Source organism: Choloepus didactylus, chromosome 3 (genome assembly GCF_015220235.1).
Source record: "Choloepus didactylus isolate mChoDid1 chromosome 3, mChoDid1.pri, whole genome shotgun sequence".
NCBI lineage: Eukaryota > Metazoa > Chordata > Mammalia > Pilosa > Megalonychidae > Choloepus > Choloepus didactylus.
The window spans coordinates 92,518,436-92,539,492 of record NC_051309.1 but is presented as its reverse complement, the minus strand read 5'-3'; the positions used below and the strand labels follow the sequence as shown (position 1 = coordinate 92,539,492).

Sequence of the window (21,057 nt, the reverse complement as noted above, 5' to 3'; positions counted from 1 at the left end):
TAAACTATGGGAGAAAAACCAGTAATGCTTTCCTCTTTTAGAGCTGCTCCTACGAGATGAGCAAAGAAGTCACTATTTCACTGTTTAGGACTTGTAAGCTGTTTTGTAAAGAAAATTTACCAAATTTTATATTAAGAAGAAAAATAAAAATAGGGGAAAAGAGTAGGAGTAAGTTAGAAGAAATCAGTTTTGCTTTTAGATAAGTAGAGCCATAAAATTGACTCATTTCTAGGAGATAAAATTTATTTGGTAATTTGCATTCCTGCCTTGCTTGCCTAATTGTAGTGTTGCTAAAATCAAACCAGAGTTGAAGTTTGTGTCAGTTATAAAACAATCTCCTTTTAACTAGTTTATGTATAAGGCCAAGGGCAACTCTAATGCACTCCTACCCATCCTCTTGTCATTGTGAGTGTTTTCAGGACAGCATCTTTATAGATAAGGAATCTGACACCTCTGCAGAGGGGAGGTTGTCTTCTGCAAGGCCAACCTGTTAATTATTATGTATAAACCTTGAAATGTAAGGGTCACATCAGTTATATTTGCAGCAGTAGTACTTTTTTAGTGGGTAGCACTGTTTAAGTTCCTAAACTCTGTTCTAGTTTGCTACTTGTAACATTTTCTTTCAATAAGGCTTAATTGCATAATGAATTTTTTGATATTATATCGTATCCTTTTTTATAATCCAGAAGTATATATGTACCAACTGTGCGCAATTCAACATGACAAATGCTTATTGCATCCCTGTGCTGTGCAGAATACTGTGCTAAAGCAAGAAACGACAAAGAAGAGAAACATTTCCTGGCCTTAGGAGCTTATAATATTGGGCTGGGCCTTATTATCCTGGTATTCAATGACCCCTAGGATTTCCTTGAATGGGTTTCTGAAAAACACCCTGAAATTACATGCCAACAATTATGTGTGAACATTTTCCTGGGGTTACAGTCCATAGGTTTTTTTCATATTTGTGGAGGCCTTTTACCTTCAAATCTAATTCCTGAAATTTCAAGAAGTGCTGATTTAGCAGAAAAACTTTTGTGTGAGAGGATTAAAAAGTACTGATAATATACTGTTAAGGTTGGTTACCAGCTTTGGGCAGAGTCAAGTGATTTAACTCCTCAGAAAATCTCAACTTATTTCCAGGGGGTAATTTTTTATTTGCACGAAAAGATGCTACTTTCTTTTTCTTTTCTTCTTTTTTTAATAGCTTGCTCTTTTCTTAAATGTGTGGCTTTCAGGGATTCAGTTGGCAGGTTGGTTTATAGTTCTGTGGTCACATTGTGCTTTGTATTTCGCTTCTCTTGGTTTCTCCTAATTAAAGACTTACTTCCTTTGCACTGTGTGTTTCTCTGTTTGTCTGCAGATAGAATTGTCCATTTTCTAAGAGGGTTATGTTGTATGTTGCTTAGAGGGAAAAAGTGCAACAACAACAAAACAAATGTGCAACAACAACAAAACCACAAAAAGGCTAATATCTTTACTGTACAGGGAGAGGATTGTAGGATCAAATGAATCAACCATCTTGTTTCAGGAGTCATGCTTTGAGTTTATTATGGCATCAAGGTTAGGAGGTAAATTGAGAAGTTTCACATTCTGGAAGAGAGGGGAAAAATAATCAGAAAGCATAATCCTTAATGGTGCTGAGAATAAGTAGATGTTAGATGAAAACAGAAAGTTATTTTACACTGTATGACATTTATTTTGATGTTTTTTAAGCCTAAAATGAAACTAGAGATGAAGGCAGCTTGTCATCAGAACTCTACTAAGACTAAAACTTTATACACTAGAGCTATTGAGGAACTGTGGGATCAGAAAAAGGGCAGGCAGGAAGTATTCTTGAGCACTAAATCATGGTAACCTTCAGATTCAGGGGAAAAGCTAGATCTGAACAGTTTCTTTCAAGGTGTAGAACTGTTGCTTAGGCTCTAGGGTATCTGTTATGTCTGAGGAGAAGGTAGAATGGATTCATCTAACAATGATACAGAATACTGAAAAGGTTACACTCCCTTTTTATAAGTCTTTTAAAAGTTATGGTCTTTCACAGAGTATGAATAAAATTATTATGTGTCTTTCTAATGGCAAGATGGTCGTAAGAATGATAAAAATTGCTTCCATAACTTGCTTCAGGTTTAATATGAGACTCCCAGGGTCATTTGTGGGAATATTGGTGCACACTGTCATGAGAAAGAGAATGTAATCTAATGTTTATGAAACATACTTTCAATTGATAACTGGAAGAAACTACCCACAATTCCTAATTCTAGAGAGAATCTGATTTCCATCTTTATATACTTTTTTAAAAACTGAAGTCCTTTCATGTTCCCAGAAAGAAGTGAGATAAAACGACTATATAACTCAGGCACCTTTTCTTAAAATTTCTTTTAAAATAGTTATACCTCTGGCACCTTTTCTTAATATTTCTTCTCTTAAGATCCATGTTATTCTGGACTAAGTTCACCAGAAAGCACTTTTGGTGACTTTGTTTCATGACATGGCACCAGAATGCTGTTTTCAAAGTGCAGCAACCTGTCACCACTTCCTGTGCTGAAGCTGGCTTGCTTACTTTCCCTGCTCCATTGCCTTGTGATTCCTGTTTAATCACAAAAGTTTATTCCTAGCTAGAATTCTTATACACACATTCAGGTAAATTCTTAAGTAATGAGTAACTGTCCTGTGAATGGGGAGGCTTAGCTACAATCCATACAAAAAGCTTGAATTGCAAATTGAGTGCATTCTCTGGAATGGGAAGAGAGGAAGAGCTATTGAGTGCGGAGACCAAAGAGATAGCATAGCAAGTGAAAACCACTGAGGGTCAACGTTAGAAGACTGGGACTCATGGCCTTGTGCTACTTCAGACAGTTTTGTTTCATTCATTCCTTACATTTTTGTTGTGCTTCAATTATACACAAGCCATTGAGGATTGATTAATTGTAATAATAAAAAGGCCCAGTTCGCGCCACTTAGTATCTTATAGTGTAGTTGGGTTGATTCAAGTAAACAAGAAATCACTACCACCAGGTGCTCAGAAGCACAAAGGAATAATGTCTAGCACATTCTTTAGAAGCTGGAGAAGGCTCTCTGGAGGAGGAAACTCATCTGAGACCATAAAGATGGACAGGCATTCTCCAAATGAAAAGGAGAAGAAAGGGTCCGTTTTTCTAGGCAAGGCAGCAGCCTGTTCAAAGGCCAGGAGAGAAGAGAGAGGGGCACCCCTGAGGGCCTGTGATCAAGGAAGGGAGTGGTGAGAAATGCATCTGGAGAGGAGATGAGTAGAGACCAGATCAAGAAGCACCTTTAAGTCACTTCCAGGGAGTATCCATGCTGAAGACAACTGGGGTGACTGTAGAATTTTTAATCAGGTAGTTAAAATAATGAGATTAGTGTTTTAGGCAGATCATTCTGACTCATGAGATAATGACTCTTAGCAGAAAGACCACTTAGGAAGCTACTGAAGTAGTTGAAACAAGAGATGATAATAATGTTGACTTCAATGATGGCAATGGACATGAGGAAAAATGGACAGATTCAGAGGCATTTTGGCCATGTGATTGTCAATTAATTTTCTTCATCCATGAAAACCCTATCTAACAATGCTTTAAGAGACAAAAGAAGATGCTGTGTGTGAAAAGTACTCGATAAACTTTGAAAACACTTGACATTGTTATCAAAGGGAGGCTTTTAAGCTGATGCATATAATTGAAATAATTTAACAGTTTTAATCTATATGACAGAGAAATGCAAATGTCATTTATTTCTATTGCATTAACAAAAAAGCTCAATTAGAATTTTCTTTTTAAATTAGCACTTTGAATATTCTATTACTAAATAAACAGAGCTATGCTTTGTTTTAAGAAAGTCTGCTATAAGAGACATATTTATTAAAGGGAAAATTAGGAGCAATGGAATTGCCTTACCTATTAGTACATAGTTTTCTGTGTTTGTGTTTGTAAACACAAAACCTTTCTCAACTTTTCCTTCAACATACCTGAGGGACAAATGGCAGTAATTAACTGTGGTCCATTATTCAATGATTCTTAATGTAGTGTATCAAATATGCCAGATTTTTCTGGCAATAATCTCTCACCCTTAGGTGATTTGGTTCCCCTCCCCCACCACTCATGACCAACCCCTCCCTACCACACTTCCCTTAGAAATTAATGCTCTTGGATCAACTTGAGGACAAGGGTTTCATCCCATTCGTTTTACATCATCTACGTAAATGTGTTCCTAGTACATTCAGAAATAATAGTTGAATTAATGAAATGTATGGATCACTTTCATATTGATTATTTTATTTCAATTTCCCAGCATACCCATGCCCTAGTGTCCACTGCCCCAGCCAAAAGAACCCTACCACTACCTTTGGTTATCATTATTCCCATTTTACAGAATTTTTAAATGACTATTATACAGTCCCACAGCAAAAAATCTAGTGCCCTTTCATTATAAAATGATGCTCCTTAAGGGGTTTATTTTGCTTCACAAAGGAGGTTCGTTTGTTTTTCTAATTTGTTTACCTAAGAAATTTAGAATAGATGTGAATTTACATCGATAATATTTGTCACTGTTTTCTGATGAACGTCTCCTGGATAAAAGGGGATAAAATGGTATAATGCTTATACAATGTGCCAAGTATATTGAATCCAAGGCACAGGTAGAGGGGCAGTTATCATTAGATTAGCAGAATTCTTTACACCTGAGTGAAAGATTTCATTAATCCAGAATCTTTATGTCATGCTCAAAAATATTTCAGAGGGATCAGTGCTAGGAATTGGGGGGTGGAGGGGTGGGGGGAGGTGGGGCCAGATTTCTAATGAAAAACAAATTCATGTTTCTTTGGAGTTGAAAAAATACCAAGTTTTAAGTTAAAATACAATATTATTTCTATAAAGGCAGAAAAGTGAAGACAAGTCAGTTTTTCTTAATAAAGTTTTTAATCCCATAGCTGTGTTTCTATACTCACTGTGGATGTGTATCCTAGGGCTACTCATTTATGTTAACTGAAGGAGTTTTGTTTTCTGTGGTTAATGTCTCTAGGATGAATCATTATTGATTCATGTTACCAATATAAGAGTGCTGAATATCCTTTTTCCTCAGCTTATTTTGCTTCTGTTATGTGACTGTAGGGCTGAGGTGCAAATGACATGTGGCCTCGCTAGGCTAACTCAGCAATATCTCTGATGTGTTGCTTTTTTTTTTTGCCAAGAACTTTTTTCCTAGTTTCCTTGCAGTTCTTTTTGTGCTGTAACATAGGATTGAGCCTTGCAAGCAAAGCTGCTACTTCTTGGAATTTTAAGTTAACTGTTTTTCCTTTAGAATCTTTTGCATACCATCATCATATCACACATTATGCTGATATTACCCATTTTTGTGACTATCTCCCCCAACTCCACTTCTTTAAAAGTTTCTTGGGAGCAGGAGTTTGGTTTTATCCACTGAGTGCTGAGAACCATGAGGGTAGTAGCTGATGCAGCTCAATAAATGTTAATTCAAATTGAACTCAACTGTACCAGGCTATGCACTTCTCTAGTGTTTATAAAACCCTTTCAAATATCCAATCTTATTTAAGTCTCAGACAAACTCTTGAAAATTGATGATTATCTTCAACAACTCTTACTGACCTCACTTTCTAAACATATCCTAACTCTGACCACTTCTCATCCCTTGATCTATGCAAACATCACCTCTATCTGGATCATGTAAATAGTGTCTAACTGGTCTCCCAGATCCACTCTTGTCCCCTGTGGTCTATTCTCCAGAGTTCCTAAAGTTTTCCTTTTTAAAATATGAAACAGGTCACATAATTCCTCAGCTGTAACTCTTCAGTGGCTTCTCATACTTAGAATAAAAATCTAATACCCACCATAGCTTACAAGGGTTCTACGCCAGTGTTGTTCCAAGTTCTGTTACCATAATCCTTTGTAAGAAAGACATTTTACTTTGAAACCCAGCATACACAAACACATATATATACACACATGTACTAAAGCAAAAACTTCAGACTGGTATTTTCTTTCTCTTCCTACCCACAATTTGATTTCAAGTTTGGAAAATATTACTTGACTTGGCCCCTGCCTACCCTTCTGACTTCATTTCCTGTGCACCCCCTTAGTCACTCTGTTCCTGTGTACTGGACTCCTTGCCATGCACATAAACTTCCTCTTCAGGGCCTTTCCACATCCTTTCTTCTGACTGGAACACACTCTTCTTCCAGGTAACTACCTGGCTTCCTCCATTATTTCATTCATATCTCTGCTCACATATTATCTTCTCAAAGAAGACTTCCTGACCATCCTACCTTGACTAGCACCCTACTACCTAGCAACCCCTTAACCAGCTTATTTTCTGTATATTATCACTGGTTGACATTATGTATTTCTTTTTATTGTTTATCTAACTCATCAGAATTAAACTCCATAAGGAGAGAGGCATTGATTCTTTGGGGCACTGCTCCATCCCAAATGCCTAGAACACTGTCTGGCACTTTGTAGTCACATAACATTTGATGAATGAGTGAGTGCCTTGACCAAGATTATGTGTCTAATATGTGTATAGTTAATGCTGGAATCTACTTGGTTGCTATTTTAAATTATGTCAAACAGTTGATCATTTATTTCATCTTTTTAACTGACAAATTTTTCCAAGTTCATAGATAGCATATTTTTGAAACAACAATTATTGATTAATTCATTCATTTGTTCATATTTGTTATAATAGCTACTATGTACTACAAATAGTGCTAGACACAGTATATCCTCAAATCCTTGTCTCCACAGTCTAGTGGGAAAGACAAAAATATTGAGTGATAAGTAGTCCAAATTTTAACCTTATGATGCAATGGATGCCCACAGAAAATGTGCCTCTCAGTAATGTGGGTTAGAGAAGGCTCCTTGGAGAAACTAATATCTCAATAGAAACACAGAGAGTAAGTAAGAGTTATCCAAGTGAAGAAAGCCGTGGAAAATGAACAGTGCAGGCAGAAGAAAGAGTACATGTAAAAATCCCAGGGTCAAGAGAGTGTTAGGAGAACTGCAAGTCTTTTGGGGTGGCTGAATGGAAAAGGGTGAGAAGTGACTTCAGGGTGGTGAACAAGGACAGGTAAGGAAGGGGTGTCAGAGTATTGTTACGGAAGCACGAATTCTATCCTAAGGATGAAGGGAGGACTTTCAAGATTTACAACTACAGGAATAACATTATCAGATTTGAACTTTCAGAAGGTTGCTCTGAAAAGTGGAACTGCAATTGAAAAAAAGAATATGGAAGGCAAGGGAATAAATCTGTTGTAGACTAGATTAGAATTAATTGTGTCCTGAACTATGATGAGTTAATAGAGATGGGTAGAGGATTGAAGAGATGTTTAGAAGCTAACATTCAACATGAATTTTAAATAATTAAATGTAAAGGTTTAAGGATGAAGAATTGTAAGACTAGCATATAGTAGTAGGTTAATAAATATGTATTAAATGAATGAATGAAAAAAAGAAAGATTTATGACTTAGGCTCTGAGTGATTGGTGGTGCAATTACAGAGGCTTTTCAATTAAAGAACCATAGAATAATTTAATTACTGAGCAATGGTAAGGAGAATTGTCATTTTTAAAACATGATTAAACTTTTTATGGTTTAATGCTAATTAGTGTTTGACCTAATACCTGAGTGAACTACAGAATTGAATGAAAAATAGGGAAAACTGAATTTAACTTCCTCGTAAAACACTGAAGCATTATTTAATTAAGCTTTCTAATTACACTCAGTTCACATTATAATTAAAATTCACATTACTTAGCTTTAAAAAATTCCTCTGGTAACTTAGTGCTATGATGTCTCCAAACACCGTTAGTCCTTTCTCATATATGACACATTATAATACAATGCTTTGACATTGCAACTTCTCAGGAGAGTTTGTTGAATTACCTGGTATGATATTTGTTATACACTTGAAAATTAGTTTCTTCTCAAATAAAGCACTATATGAAACCCTTTCCAGATAATTTAGATTCATGTATATCTATTCTCTATTAATTTCATATGGAATCTACTTCTTTAGCATTTGGAGTTGGAAATTATCTTAAAGCACAACTAACTCAGCTTCCTTGATTTGCCCCTAAAAAACTTGAGTGTAAATAAACTGACTTTCTAAAGGACACTCTTCTTACCAATGCCAGAGTCAAGAGTTCTCTGAGTCCAGTGCTCTTTCCATTGTTTCTTTTAGGAAACCTGTGACTTATTCAGGAGGTTCTGAGACTCCACTTGCTCACTTTGGCCTACAGACTACTTGGTTAGGGGGTACAAATCTCAGGTCCACTTTGATTACAATTTTCAAAATCTAACCAATTCTGTTCTTTAAAATTATGGTACAGGATGAATTTTGTTTAGAAATAATTTTGCTCTACCAAGAAATAGATACCATTGAAGATTGAGAGAAAGTCACTTTCTCTTGAGTATTTCCTCTTGCATCTATACAAATGAAACTTACTTAGGAAAATGACAAAAGCCTCATTTTGATTACTGTATAAGTGGTTAGAACAGAGTTTTAATTCGGCTGCATATTATAATCACTTGGGGTGCTTTTAAATATCCCAGAGTCCAGTCTGCACCCCAGATCAATTAAATCAGAATCTCTGAGGATGAGAACCAGGCATCAGTATTTTTAAAGCTCCCAGACATTTTGATGCTCAGCCATAGTTGAACTGAGTAAGAGTAATTTGATGAAATGATGGACTCACACGCTAAAGACTCTAATTATCTTTTATTTAAAGTTCCTTTTTTTTTCTACCCACGAGGTGGCAGCATCCCAATGCAGTGTGCACCCCAGCCCTTCAGTTGAGTGGACATGGAAATTCGTATCTATAATACTTATTAATAGCAATTTTTAGGGTTCCTCTAGCTAGAGACAGCACTTACGTATTTTCCTGATGTTCTCTGTTGCTTTGATTGCCTAATAAAACTTTTCAATGTATTTATTAAAAAGTTAAATTAGCAGCAACTACTTTATAAAATTGGGTGAAAAAAATGCAACAACATAGTGTTTGTATTCAGAAAGATTTGGATTTAAATACTGCTTCTGCCTGTTATCCATAGGTTATTTAATCTCTTTGTGCTTCATTATTATACCTATAAGAGGAGGGTTATCATAAGATCTAAATGATATAATATATGAAAAACAGTTATATATGAATGGTCCCAGGATGATGAAGATGATGAGGAGGAAAATGCTAATGCTTTGAGGAAGTCAGCCACACAAGGTGCAGAAAACCCAGGATGCAACACTCTTTCATTTCTGGTCTCTCTTTTCTGCATGTGGAGCTCTTCTTTCCCTGTGCACTTTCTATTTTGCAGCTTTCATTTAATACAAATAAACATGCTCTAGCCTCTTTCATTTTAAAGGATAAACCAACCCAAAATTTTGTACTACACCTTTACTATTAGCAATGCAAGTACCTTCCTCCATTATAGCCATGTTTCTGTAAAAAATTAGTTTTTGTTTGCTCCTACCTTCACCTCCAGGTCACTCCTTAAGCTTTGAAGCCGCTTTTTCTAAAATCACTAGTGGCTCCTAGGTGCCCAATCCAAATAAAATTGGTATTTCATGGATATGTGCCATTTGAATGTGCTGACAGTGCCCTCCTTCTTGACACCTTTTCCACTTTGACTTGATAACTCCACTCCTATTCTCTCCAGTCCCCTTTGCTGGGTCAGAGTTGTTTTCTCTTCCTTCAAATTGTGCATCCCAGGAGTTCTCTGCTTATAGCCCTAATTTCTTTTCCTTGGGAATGTTATCTTTGACCACAGCCTGCATTTTAGTTACCATAAATGATTCTCAAATCTATACTTTATCCCATTTGACTGTCCTGTGTTCCAGATCTATAAATTTAACATCCTATTTAACATGTCTGGAATTTAAATTGGCATCTCAAAGTTAGCGTGTTGAATATTGAACTGGGTATATCAGTTACCTATTCCTTCTCTCCCCACATGACACCTTTTAATTCGCTTTCTGCCCAGATGACTGAACCCAAATCCCGGGGGGTCGTTTTATACTCCTCCCTCAGCCCCCTTCATATCCAACTTGTCAATACTTGTCAGTTCTTCACATTCTCCAAAACAAAGCTTTTCAAAAGAGTTATCCAATTTCATGCTCTTATCTCTTACTTACTCTTTTAACAGAAACAGTCTGAACTTCTATCTGAAACAGCTCTCGTTAAGGTCACTAACTCTTTTGTGCCATTCTTGCTTCCCTATCTGATTTCCTTTCCTCTCTTACAGGAAGCACACTTCTTTGAATGATCACTTGCACAAGAATCCCCTTCTAAGGTCCTGCTTCTAGGGACCAATATAAGACAATTTAGGAAAGGAGGATTAATCAGATTTGTTTCCAGAGACAGATTTTATTAACCCACCCCACTCCCCTACCCAGTGGAGAACTTTCAACTCATCAAACTTTTTTTAAATATTTTTTTTTAATTAGAGATGTTATGGGTTTACAGAACAATCATGCATAAAATACAGGATTCCCATGCACCACCCCACCACCAAAACCTTGTATTGGTGTGGAAAAATTGTTACAATTGAACTTAACAGATTTTTAAGGCATTTATTTCATCTGTAGTATTAAGTGGATTAATTTCTATTCAGAGCATAGATATAGTTACTAAACCTCACCTAAGAAATTTTTAAAAATCCACTGGTAGTGTATTACAAGTTGTCATTGATCTACTTTAGAAAGCAATGACATTTTTGTTCATTGGAAACCAGATTATTTGTTTGCTGCATAATAAGGTCACAGTACAGGGAAACTATGCAACTTAGAGAATGACTATATTTAGTCAATTTTCTTGGAAATTGTGCATATTGCTATTATAGTTTCATTAATTTGGCAGATTGTTGTTAAGATTATTTTTAAAGCAAATATCAAGCCCCAGTGTGGGTAAACAACTGTTCTAGGTGCTACAGGGTATATAAAGTTTTAGAAAAATTTAGAAAACACTAAACTGTGCCACTAGCCAAAAATAAATTAATTAATTAAAGTATGTAACATTTAGTTCTATGTAAGAATGATTCTACCTAAATTTTGATTTTCCAAACAAGAGGTTACAATTTTAAGAAACTCTCTTCATCACAAGTTTAAAAAATAATTTTGGAAAACTTATTATATATCTACAGATTCAAGGAATTAGAAAATTAAATTTTGCATATTTCCTTAAATGGCTTTTTCTAGCCTAATTTTGTACTAATGACTACTCCTCTTGGCTAAGGTATTAGAGTAAACCATACATCTTCTGGCAATCATCAGACTTACAAAGTTAATAATTAAAAACAGCATATTTCATTGGACATAATATCATTTACTTTGATCCAGCTGCTAGATTAATAGAGAAAGCAGACACTGAGAGACAATGTTATTTAAAGCTTTCATTGGTATTTTCAACAAGGCAACAAAACACAGAGAAAACTGGAAAAAACCATGCCATATGCAGAAGACAAACACCAACAACTTGATGGTTGTCAGATGGTACAGAACATGACAGATATGGAAAAATGTTAATTCAGTGCTCAAAGATGGATAAAAGGAATAACTTTGTGCAATTTAGATTTCTCATTTCTGGTTGTCATCCCTTTTGAGGTTCATATATAGAAGTCTTGATATTGTCCAAGATATTTTGACAAAAAGCATGCAGGGAAAAAAGTGCTGACTAGCTGTGTGATAGTTGCCAGATCTAGCGACATGTATAGACTGACAGAAAATTGGAACAGAAATCAGAATGACAAGTTTCTAATTTGTCATTAATGAAAATCTTTTTTATGTGTTGAATATCCAATTTAACATTTCTTGAACCCATAAAAATTCCTTCATTCCACCTTTTCTCATAAGAGACTATATACATTTTGTTCCCAGCTCTACCACTAATTAACTCTGTAGTCATGGATAAATCACTTATGTTTTCTGAGTTGCTCTATTCCATTTGTAAATTGAAGAAGGATGGGATAGTTTATCTCTGAAGTCTCTTCCATTGCTAACATTCTATAATGCTGTTGAAATAAGGATAATCTTGAAGATTGAGGAAAGAATAAATTCACAAATTTTACTCAGTAGAGGAGGTATTATTTAAATACATGATATAAAATGAAGTCACAAAAGAGAACAACTTTTACCTTGGGAGAATCAATTAGGAATTTGAACCAGCATCTTATTAAGAAAACATGTCCCAGCAGCAAGAACTCCATAGAATACCAATAGACTCTACATCCTTCAATCTCAGATTATTATGCATATTTGCACTCTTTTTATGTACTGTCTGCCAAGAGCTATATTTTATAGCTGAGCTCTACATTCCTAAAAATAGAGAAAAGGGAAGAACATGCTGACAAGATATCTTAGATAGGTCAGCAAAGGGAGCAGCTACAATTGTTGGGATTCCAGTGGTAGAAAAATGCTGCATTTCCTTTGTTTTCCCCATCCTCATGTTACTGTATGCCTTAGATCTCTAATATGCCATGCCACAACATTGCTATATTGGGTGACCACATCATTTATCCTCCAAAGCCAGTACTTAGGACAGTGAGGGGAGTAAGGACTATGAATGACTGCAAGGACAATAAGCCTGAGCTGGGACTGTTCTGGACAAACTGGGACATATGGTCACCCTCTTGACTTGTGTTTCTATTTCTTGTTTTACAAACATATTCACTTGAAATGTTATTGCCTCTTATTTCAGATTCAGCTCTATTACCATTTGCTTTCGATTATTCTCTCAATTGGATTTTAATCCAAACTTCACCATTAATTAACTAGGTGACTTCAAGATATATATAATCCTCAGAGTCAATCTTTGAATCTTAGTTTTCTGACTCTGAGGATTATTAATGTGTAAAGAGCCTAACATACGGTGGATTCTCAGGAAAATAAGTGACTTCCCTTAATTAGTAAGAGAATATTGTTCTTAATTTAACACGACCTCAAAGATAGTTAAGAGAGCAGTTCCAACAACATAACTGTCTACCGTTTTTCAGCATTATAACCTGTTCTGCAGTTCCTTATCATCTTGGTCATACACAATATCTACTTTATGGTGAGGATATGTTTTCTGTTGTTCCAATTTTCTAGGGGCTGTCTCTGTCTTATAACCAGGATCAATCTGGATCTTTCTGGGTTTGGTACCACTTTTGAAGTTAGGAAATCTTTTGTAGGGTTAAAAGGCATGCCTTGCATCACACCTTTCTGATGCCTTCAAATACAAAATCTTAATTTCTTTCATGTACAAAAAAGTATCAATTATTTCCTCTTTTTGAAACTCTCTGCTCGCTTGCAGTCCATAACATTTCAACATCCTCATTTGCCTTGTAATCCTCTAAATGTTCCTTTTCTTTTTCTTTTTTTTTCATCATAGTGGGCTCATCTCCCTCTGTCCAAACTTGAAACCTTGGTGACTGACGGGGGTTCACTTTCGCCCTTTATTCTTTCTACCTACATATTCTCCCTAGGTGACCTTATCCACTGTCATGATTTCAACAAAGACCTCTTGCTGATATCCTCAAATATATGTCCAGCCAACAGCATTCCTCTGAATGTCATAGTATTTCTCAAATAGACAGGTCTGCCCACATAGCACTCAAGCTTATCTCTTTACCAACCTGTTTTCCCTTTTCCGTTCTCTTTTTCTTTAAATGTCTCCAACAACATCACCATCTGTTCAGATACCCAGCTTAGAAATTTGGGAGTCATTCCACACATTCAATTGAAAACAAAATTCTACCCGTTTTATTTTTTAATTTTCTTGAATCTATTTTCTATCCATCCTTACCTTTCCTACCCCAGCTCAGAACCTCTGAAAATATTTCCTGGGCTGTGGTATAGCTCCTCTGACTCTTCTTTCTGCTCTTTGTCATGCCCTCCTTCAATCCAGCCATTGATTTGGCCATGCCATTCCCCCACCTTCTTCAGTGGTTTATCCTCCCCTTCAGGAAGAAGTCTTTATTCCATCATGACACTCAAGACCTTTGCCTGACCCCTCTACTTCTCTAGGCACAACTCTTATCTCCCATCACTTCCTACCATATGTTACATTTTATCATCCCAGAACTGCCTCCAGTTCCCTTTCCATGTGCAAGCAGAGAAACACAACAGAGAAACATACAAACACACACACATTCCACTGCTACTATCACCACCATCACTGTTCTGTTTTCTAGGCTCTACACCTTTGCTCATGATGTGCCGTTGGCCTGGAACCATCTGTTTCTCCTTCCCCTCTTATTATGATTACATCACACACATCTTTGCTTACTCAACTAGTACAGATGTCATCTGTTCCAGGAAGCCAAAGCCAGACTTTGAAAGGGTTTAACCACTTTGTTCCCACATGCCACATACATGTATCTATCATTTTTCATATTGTATGTTATCTGCTTTTATCAGTCTTACCCCCACTAAACTGTGAATGCCTAGAAGCCAGCAGTCATATTATTCAGTTTTGAAATCTCAATTTCTGATATAGTCTGGCACATAGTAGGTGCCCAAGACCTTTACTGAACTAATGAATTTAAATAATGAATAAATAAATTTGAATCAGTACTAACTCACAATGACCATTTATCTGTCCATATATTTATTTATCTCATTCAACTGAACCAATTTGCACATACACACACACACACACACACACACACACACACACACAATACAACTGATGTAAAATATGTCCAGTTCATATTACATTGTGCTTAACACAATCCATATGAATCCATGGTTCCATTTCTGACAAAAGTTGTAATCAAGGAAGGGGACTCCAAATCTTCAAAAATAAAAAGGGAATCCTCAGTCTCTTGAAGAATATTCAAAGGGATCCAAGTCACAAGCCCCAGTGTCTCTCCACATATTGTCCTTAATTTCCTATCTTCCTTAATTTTCTTCCATCCCACATTGTTCTAATCTGCTAAACTCCCCTAAAACACCCTCTCAACAAATATCTCTAGGGCATATCTCTTTATCCCTTCTCCTCCTTCCTGTTTAAGAAGGTAGGAAGAGGGAGAAACAGAGTAATCAAACACCAATTCTCTTTAGCAGATGGAGGCAGGTAACTTGGTGGACCATTACACATGCTAACCATTGCTATCCAAGCACATGTAGGGATGTGGGTAGTTTTGAATATGATATTGCTATCTTTAGACTATTTGCCAATTATTATTTTATATTGTCATGTAGAAAACATCTTTAAGGAAATGCACCCTCCCACTGTAGGTAACATTTGCATCCCTTTTTCAAAGAAAACTGAACATATGGTCCCTTTGCAGAGCTCTTTCAACCATAACTATAATCCTAATTTATTTAAAGCAGCCCTCTTGGTTTATTTGAAAGGAAAAATCTTGGACTCAGCACTTTGCTTTCTCTCTTTGTAGTTTGTTTGTGGTTAGAGTCTATGTACTTTTGTGTTTTGTACACCAGCAGCAGCTGTATTCCAAAGCTCCAAGGAAACCTCTCTCAAAATAGCTTTGCTGCAAAGAGAAAATGGCATTTGTGAACTTTGGCAGAAACTGTTCTCTTGAGCCACGTTCAATTTTGAAACTTGAATGGAAAAATCCACTACATGTAGAAGCCAGCCACACAGGATCCCAAGCTGTGTCTATTGTTAGAAGAAGAAAGAGGTGCCGACAGCACACAGTTCTGGGGGGTAGAGGAGGGTGCTCTGAGAGCTTGTGCACATTGTGTCCTGCAGGGTCCTGGACAAGGCCCACTTGGACTGGGACCTAACCACAGCATTACACATGTTCAGGAAGAGACAAAACAGAGAACTTGCCACTTGGCAAAGCATCTTTACCTAACCAGCTTTGGATCTGCATTAGCTTATTTCAATGACAGTTTCACAAACTTTCAAAAGTAACTTCACTTTACCCATTCACTCATTAAATAAAGATATTCCTACAATTTAGGAATCCTTTATAGTTTGGGGTAGGAAGTCATGCCTCAGGTCAGGTCCTGAGTGCAGTGCCTGATCACCGCAAACTCTCACCTTTAGATGGATGGCACTCCTGTCTTCTCTCTAGTGTCTAAGTGGAGGGCGGGGGTCCTGTTTTGCTTAGTTCTCCGGGTGCTGACTGCTTCTTAGAGGCTACTCACCTGGTCATGTCTGAAGGGCAGCAACTGCCCAGTAGCTGTCACAGGTGCTAAGGAAATGTCTGGCCCCATCCTAGTTATCTTTGAAGTCCATGGTTCAGTATTACTCTAAGTGAAGAGCCCTCCCCACCACAACTGGGCAAAGCCTTCTATTTTCACTCCAGCTACTTCTGTAGGGTATAAGGTGGTCCCATTGTGGCAGGACTAGGTCAGATGTAACAGACTATAGTAAATTATAGGTAGAGGATAGTGACCACCGAGTCCAAACCTCCTTTCCTGGGCCAGCACACACTTCGTCAGCCACTGTAAGTACTGCCTCCTAATGGCTCACAGCTGCACCCTTCTCCAGTGAATTGTCCTCAGCTGTTGACAGCTACCTAGTCTGCGAGGTTATGTCCACACCTTACTATCATTCGGGGCTTTCATGATTCGGGATACTGGAGAAACTGGATGCAATAAAGAAAGCCACTGTGGCTCTAGAGGGCCACTCATGGGCCAGTGAGCCTCTCCCAGAAACCAGAAGCTGTCTCTGAAAATTTTGACCAAAGCTTTCTTACAAACAGTATTTATGAGAGATTCATGTCTTTGTAGGTCTGAATCGCTCTCATGGAGAAACTCTTTTAGTTAAAACACGAACAAGCAAAAACCCCCAAAAAACCCACATTGCTTCTGAAGGGTTGGGCAAGGATGGATTCTAGATCCCCCTGTCTCATGGTCCTCAAAATTTTGTAGCCCTTCTTTTTGATCAACTCAGCGCCAGTCAGTTTAGCTCCTCGGCCCCATCTTTCTCTACTTTGTGGTGATTTATTTTTCTAAGACATATTTTTTTCCTTTCCATCTCACTTGACCTTGGTTTGAGCCACCCTAGGCCTCCATGATAGAGCTCCCCAATTGCAAATCTCACGAAGAAGAAGAGATAAGGGAGTCCGAGACACTCCCTCCTGGAAAGCACCAGCTTTGTACAAATCTGTCATTTTCCATCTCTGAATTCTGCATAGAGGGAGAGATTCTGGGTCCATGTGTGGGACCAAAGGCCCTGTTACTTTCTTTCTTCCAGAGAGGGACTAACCAAGAGGCCATCAAGGGCTTCAAGTTGACCGACCCAGTGCAAATGTACAGACAACTGGCAGCTTCTTCCTGAGAGGAAGAAAATAACCTTAAATGATTTAAATATAGAGCATGAGCTATATATCAAAATGTTTTATGATGCTTCCAAAAAAAATAAAGGATGGTTTTAATTTAAGTATTCCTCTCTATTAAGAATTAGTACTATGGTTTATTGAGAGGCATTAAAGACTCTTCTTGAGGGGCATGGTATCTAAAAGTGTAATAAAATCTTACAAGCTGGGATAGTTTAAGTAGGATTCTATTACAGGGCAAGTGAATGCAGGAAATAGCTGCTCCAGGCCCTTCTAATCAAGTGTCTTGTTTTATTTTTAAAGACCAGCCATTAGTTGCTTAGTCATGGATACTGAATCTGAAAGTGTCACGAAGTGAGCTCTCAGGATTTGAGTTCTGCTGCCTTATTTAGTTAGCAGCAGCTATTGACATACAAATGAATCTTCACTAAGGTTGTGGGGAAACTTTAGTTTCTGTACCACTGTGTTTACCTCCCAAATCAGTGAATAGCAACATACTCTCATGCAACCTAAGAGTTTAATTGTAGTTATTACAAAAGTTTATTGTTTGTTTTCATTCTACAGCCTCCACCTCAGATATATGACAAACAGTTGGATGAAAGAGAACACACCATTGAAGAATGGAAAGGTGACTCTTCTGCTTGAATAAAAATCTACTTTTTGCTGTATTGAAACTCAGAAAGTATCCTCAAGGTTTTTCCTTTTAAAACAATTTACTAACAGATGATTTTCTAATTGCTATCCCTTTAGACCAATTTCAAAGCTCATAAAACTTCATCTATCTTTTCATACTAATCGTAATATTACAATTGCTCAGGAATGAAAGGAATTAATTATTGACATCTTTTAAACAGTACTGATTTTGAAAGTATCATAGGGTGGGGTGAGCTTCTAGATAATTCAAAATTTCAGAATAAACTTCCCATGTTTCTACACAAAATTATCATATAAGATAGTTAAAATTACTTGTGTCTGATATGGTTTCATACATTAGAAAATAAAAGATGTTTACTACATGTATTCATTCATTGAATTTATATGACTTGAGAATTTAAATAGGAAATATGTGTATGTAAGTGGTTTCTTTTCCTGTTAAAGTAAGAAAATAATGAATGGACACATTCATTTCCTTTTTTGTTTTTGGCAAAACTTTCCAAAACACATACTGTATGTTAAGAATTATACCGAGGGTGAAACAAAGCAGAAAGGCAAGTCAAACACTTCTTGACTAAAATAAATAACTACAGTCTCTTCTTGCAGAATTGATATGAAAGAACCAAATACAGATAATAAAAAATGATCAGGCACAATAATGAGGTACATAAAGTTGGTATCTGAGGGGAAAGAACTTTTTAGCTACCTAGAAAGGATTTAAGGTAAAATGGCAGAAGGAAAAAAAAAAAAATAGAGGAAAATACCAGATGGGGGGATATAAGAGGAAAACAAAAGGTAGGAGTGAGCAAAAGGTATTAAAATGATAAAGATTCCATTGGCCAAGGGGTCATGCTGGAGAATATGAAAAAGTGAACATGTATAAACAGTGTTTCAACTAAAAGAAGATTCTGAAAGATAGATAGATGGAAAAGGCTTGATTTGATCTAAATATGGGCAGGAAGATACTCATATGGGTCATGAGTAGGAAAGTGATATGCTATAACCATCACTGGAGGAGGATTTGGACTAAGTTGTGAGAAATTAAAGAAATACCCGTAAGGATGAAGATTATAAAAATTGTAAGCCATCACAAAGCAAGAAGGGGTAGGGCTGAATGATTTTTATCTAATGGGGGTAAAAATGGAAGAACTGAAGACATTCAAATTTAACTCTAGCAGTGAGAAAGTAAAAAAGGGATGTCAGTTTGGAAATGAATAAAATGAATTTTTTACAGTGTTGGGTTTTAGTCAAATTTAGGTTTATAAATCTGAGATTTGGGTCTGGAGAACAAATGAAGTGAAAGATGGAAAATTGCAAGGATTGGTAATAGTTTGAAGTCATGAGAATTTGTGCACAAAAGAAAAATGGATGTTGAAAAACTGAGCAATGAAAGAGCCTTAAGAGATAATGTAAGAATGTATAAGAATGCCCAAAAGGAATTCAGAAAACAAGCAAAATCCATATTCATCAATTCATTCATACTTTTAGTTATCCAGCTGCTTTACTGATACCTACTTTGTGCCAGACTCTGTGCTAACTGTAAAGAAATGAAGAAGAGAAAGGAATCCCAATGATTTTTTTCTCAGCTCCATCAGAGTTATTATTTATGTTTAACTAATGAAATTCTCTGTGGAGTAAGGAGAAGTTGAGTTGTTTGTTTGTTTATAATACTGATCACTGTTTCTTACAGAACTTATCTACAAAGAAGTAATGAATTCAGAAGAAAAGACTAAAAATGGTGTAGTAAAAGGACAGCCTTCTCCTTCAGGTACTCACTCTCAGTGAATAACCAATAAACTAATAGTAGTATATTTTTCTTGGCCTTTGAGGAAGAGTTGTCAATGGCATTGCTTACAGAGAATGAACAAATATGGTATGACTATTTCCCCATAATGATTTTAGTTCTATTCCTTTTGATCTTTAGTGTGGCATTCATTTTGATTATTCTGACTACAATGACTTAGTACAAAATTTCCTTTAGAACTTCTTTTAAGATAGTAATGAACCCTGAAGAAATGTCAAAGTGGGCTGGTTAAAGGGTGACTGCCCTTTGTCAAAATGCAGAGCCATAATGCCAACTCTACTGCCAAATCAGTGTGGAGGTTAAATTAAAGTCAGCGTGGAAAATTTTTCAGTTTTAACTTTTACCATCAAGAGAATTTAACACACATTTATACATATACATATTTTTGCTGATCCTAATAATGTACTTTAAGATTACTTGAGATAATTTACTAACACTAATTATTAATGCTAATAGATTTTTTTCTTTAGACTTATGCTTTGAATATAAAGAGAGAACAATTTCTGAAAATGTGATGGCTTATCTTCGGCTTTAAACTACACCTAGCTCATTCTGGCAAGAGTATAGGCTGCAAATGATTAGTTCAGAGGAAAATGTATTTGGCTGTCCTATCTTTGAAATTTTTTTTCCCCATGTACTTTAAGTTGTTTCAGGAATAAAGATGTAGGATGAAATAATTATTCATACGGATATTACCCGTTGAATAATTTTCACCCACAACCATTATGATGCACATTTGCATCTGTGTATTTTTCTCACCCACAGACTTAAGGGAATATCTAATGGTACCCAAAATCCTTCCTTTCCTCAAAGAGGGTCGAGGCAGTAGAGTTGTCTGCCACCTTGCCTTCCCTATTCATTTATGGTAGTAGCATTCAGATGGAGACAAGGCTGCAGAAGCTGCTTCTAACTTATCCACATGTTCTGTCTGCTGCTGATTATAGAATCCAGAGACTGAATCCACCAGCCTCAAGCTGCCACCTGCTAAGGCGAAAAAGCTCTGTTCTGGTTTGCTAAAGCTGCCACTACGCTTATGCAAAATACCAGAAATAGGTTGGATTTTATAAAAGGGAATAATTAGGTTGTTAATTTACAGTTCTAAGGCCATAAAATTGTCAAAACTAAGGCATCAACAAGAGGATACCTTCACTGAAGAAAGGCTGATGGTGTCTGGAACACCTCTGTCAGCTGGGAAGGCACATGGCTGGCATCTGCTGGTCCTTTGCTCCTGGGTTCTGGTTTCAAATTGGCTTTCTCCAAAATGTCTCTGGGTTTCTGTCTCCCTTAGCTTATCTCTTTCAGCTCCTGTGCATCCTTGCTTGTTCTCCCAGGGTGTTTCTCTCTAAGCATCTA

At 36.6% G+C, this 21,057-nt stretch overlaps 1 protein-coding gene across 18 annotated transcripts in view; it reads left to right on the top strand.

Annotated features, from left to right (window-relative positions):
• Window positions 1–21,057, top strand: part of MAPK10 (mitogen-activated protein kinase 10) — a 719,417-nt gene that overhangs the window by 680,664 nt on the left and 17,696 nt on the right. For all 18 annotated transcript variants that reach the window (XM_037830188.1, XM_037830184.1, XM_037830182.1 and 15 more), the window contains 2 exons: window positions 17,811–17,874; window positions 19,591–19,668. In XM_037830188.1, the coding sequence (XP_037686116.1) occupies window positions 17,811–17,874; window positions 19,591–19,668 (142 nt within the window). The remainder of the gene's footprint in view (window positions 1–17,810; window positions 17,875–19,590; window positions 19,669–21,057) is intronic.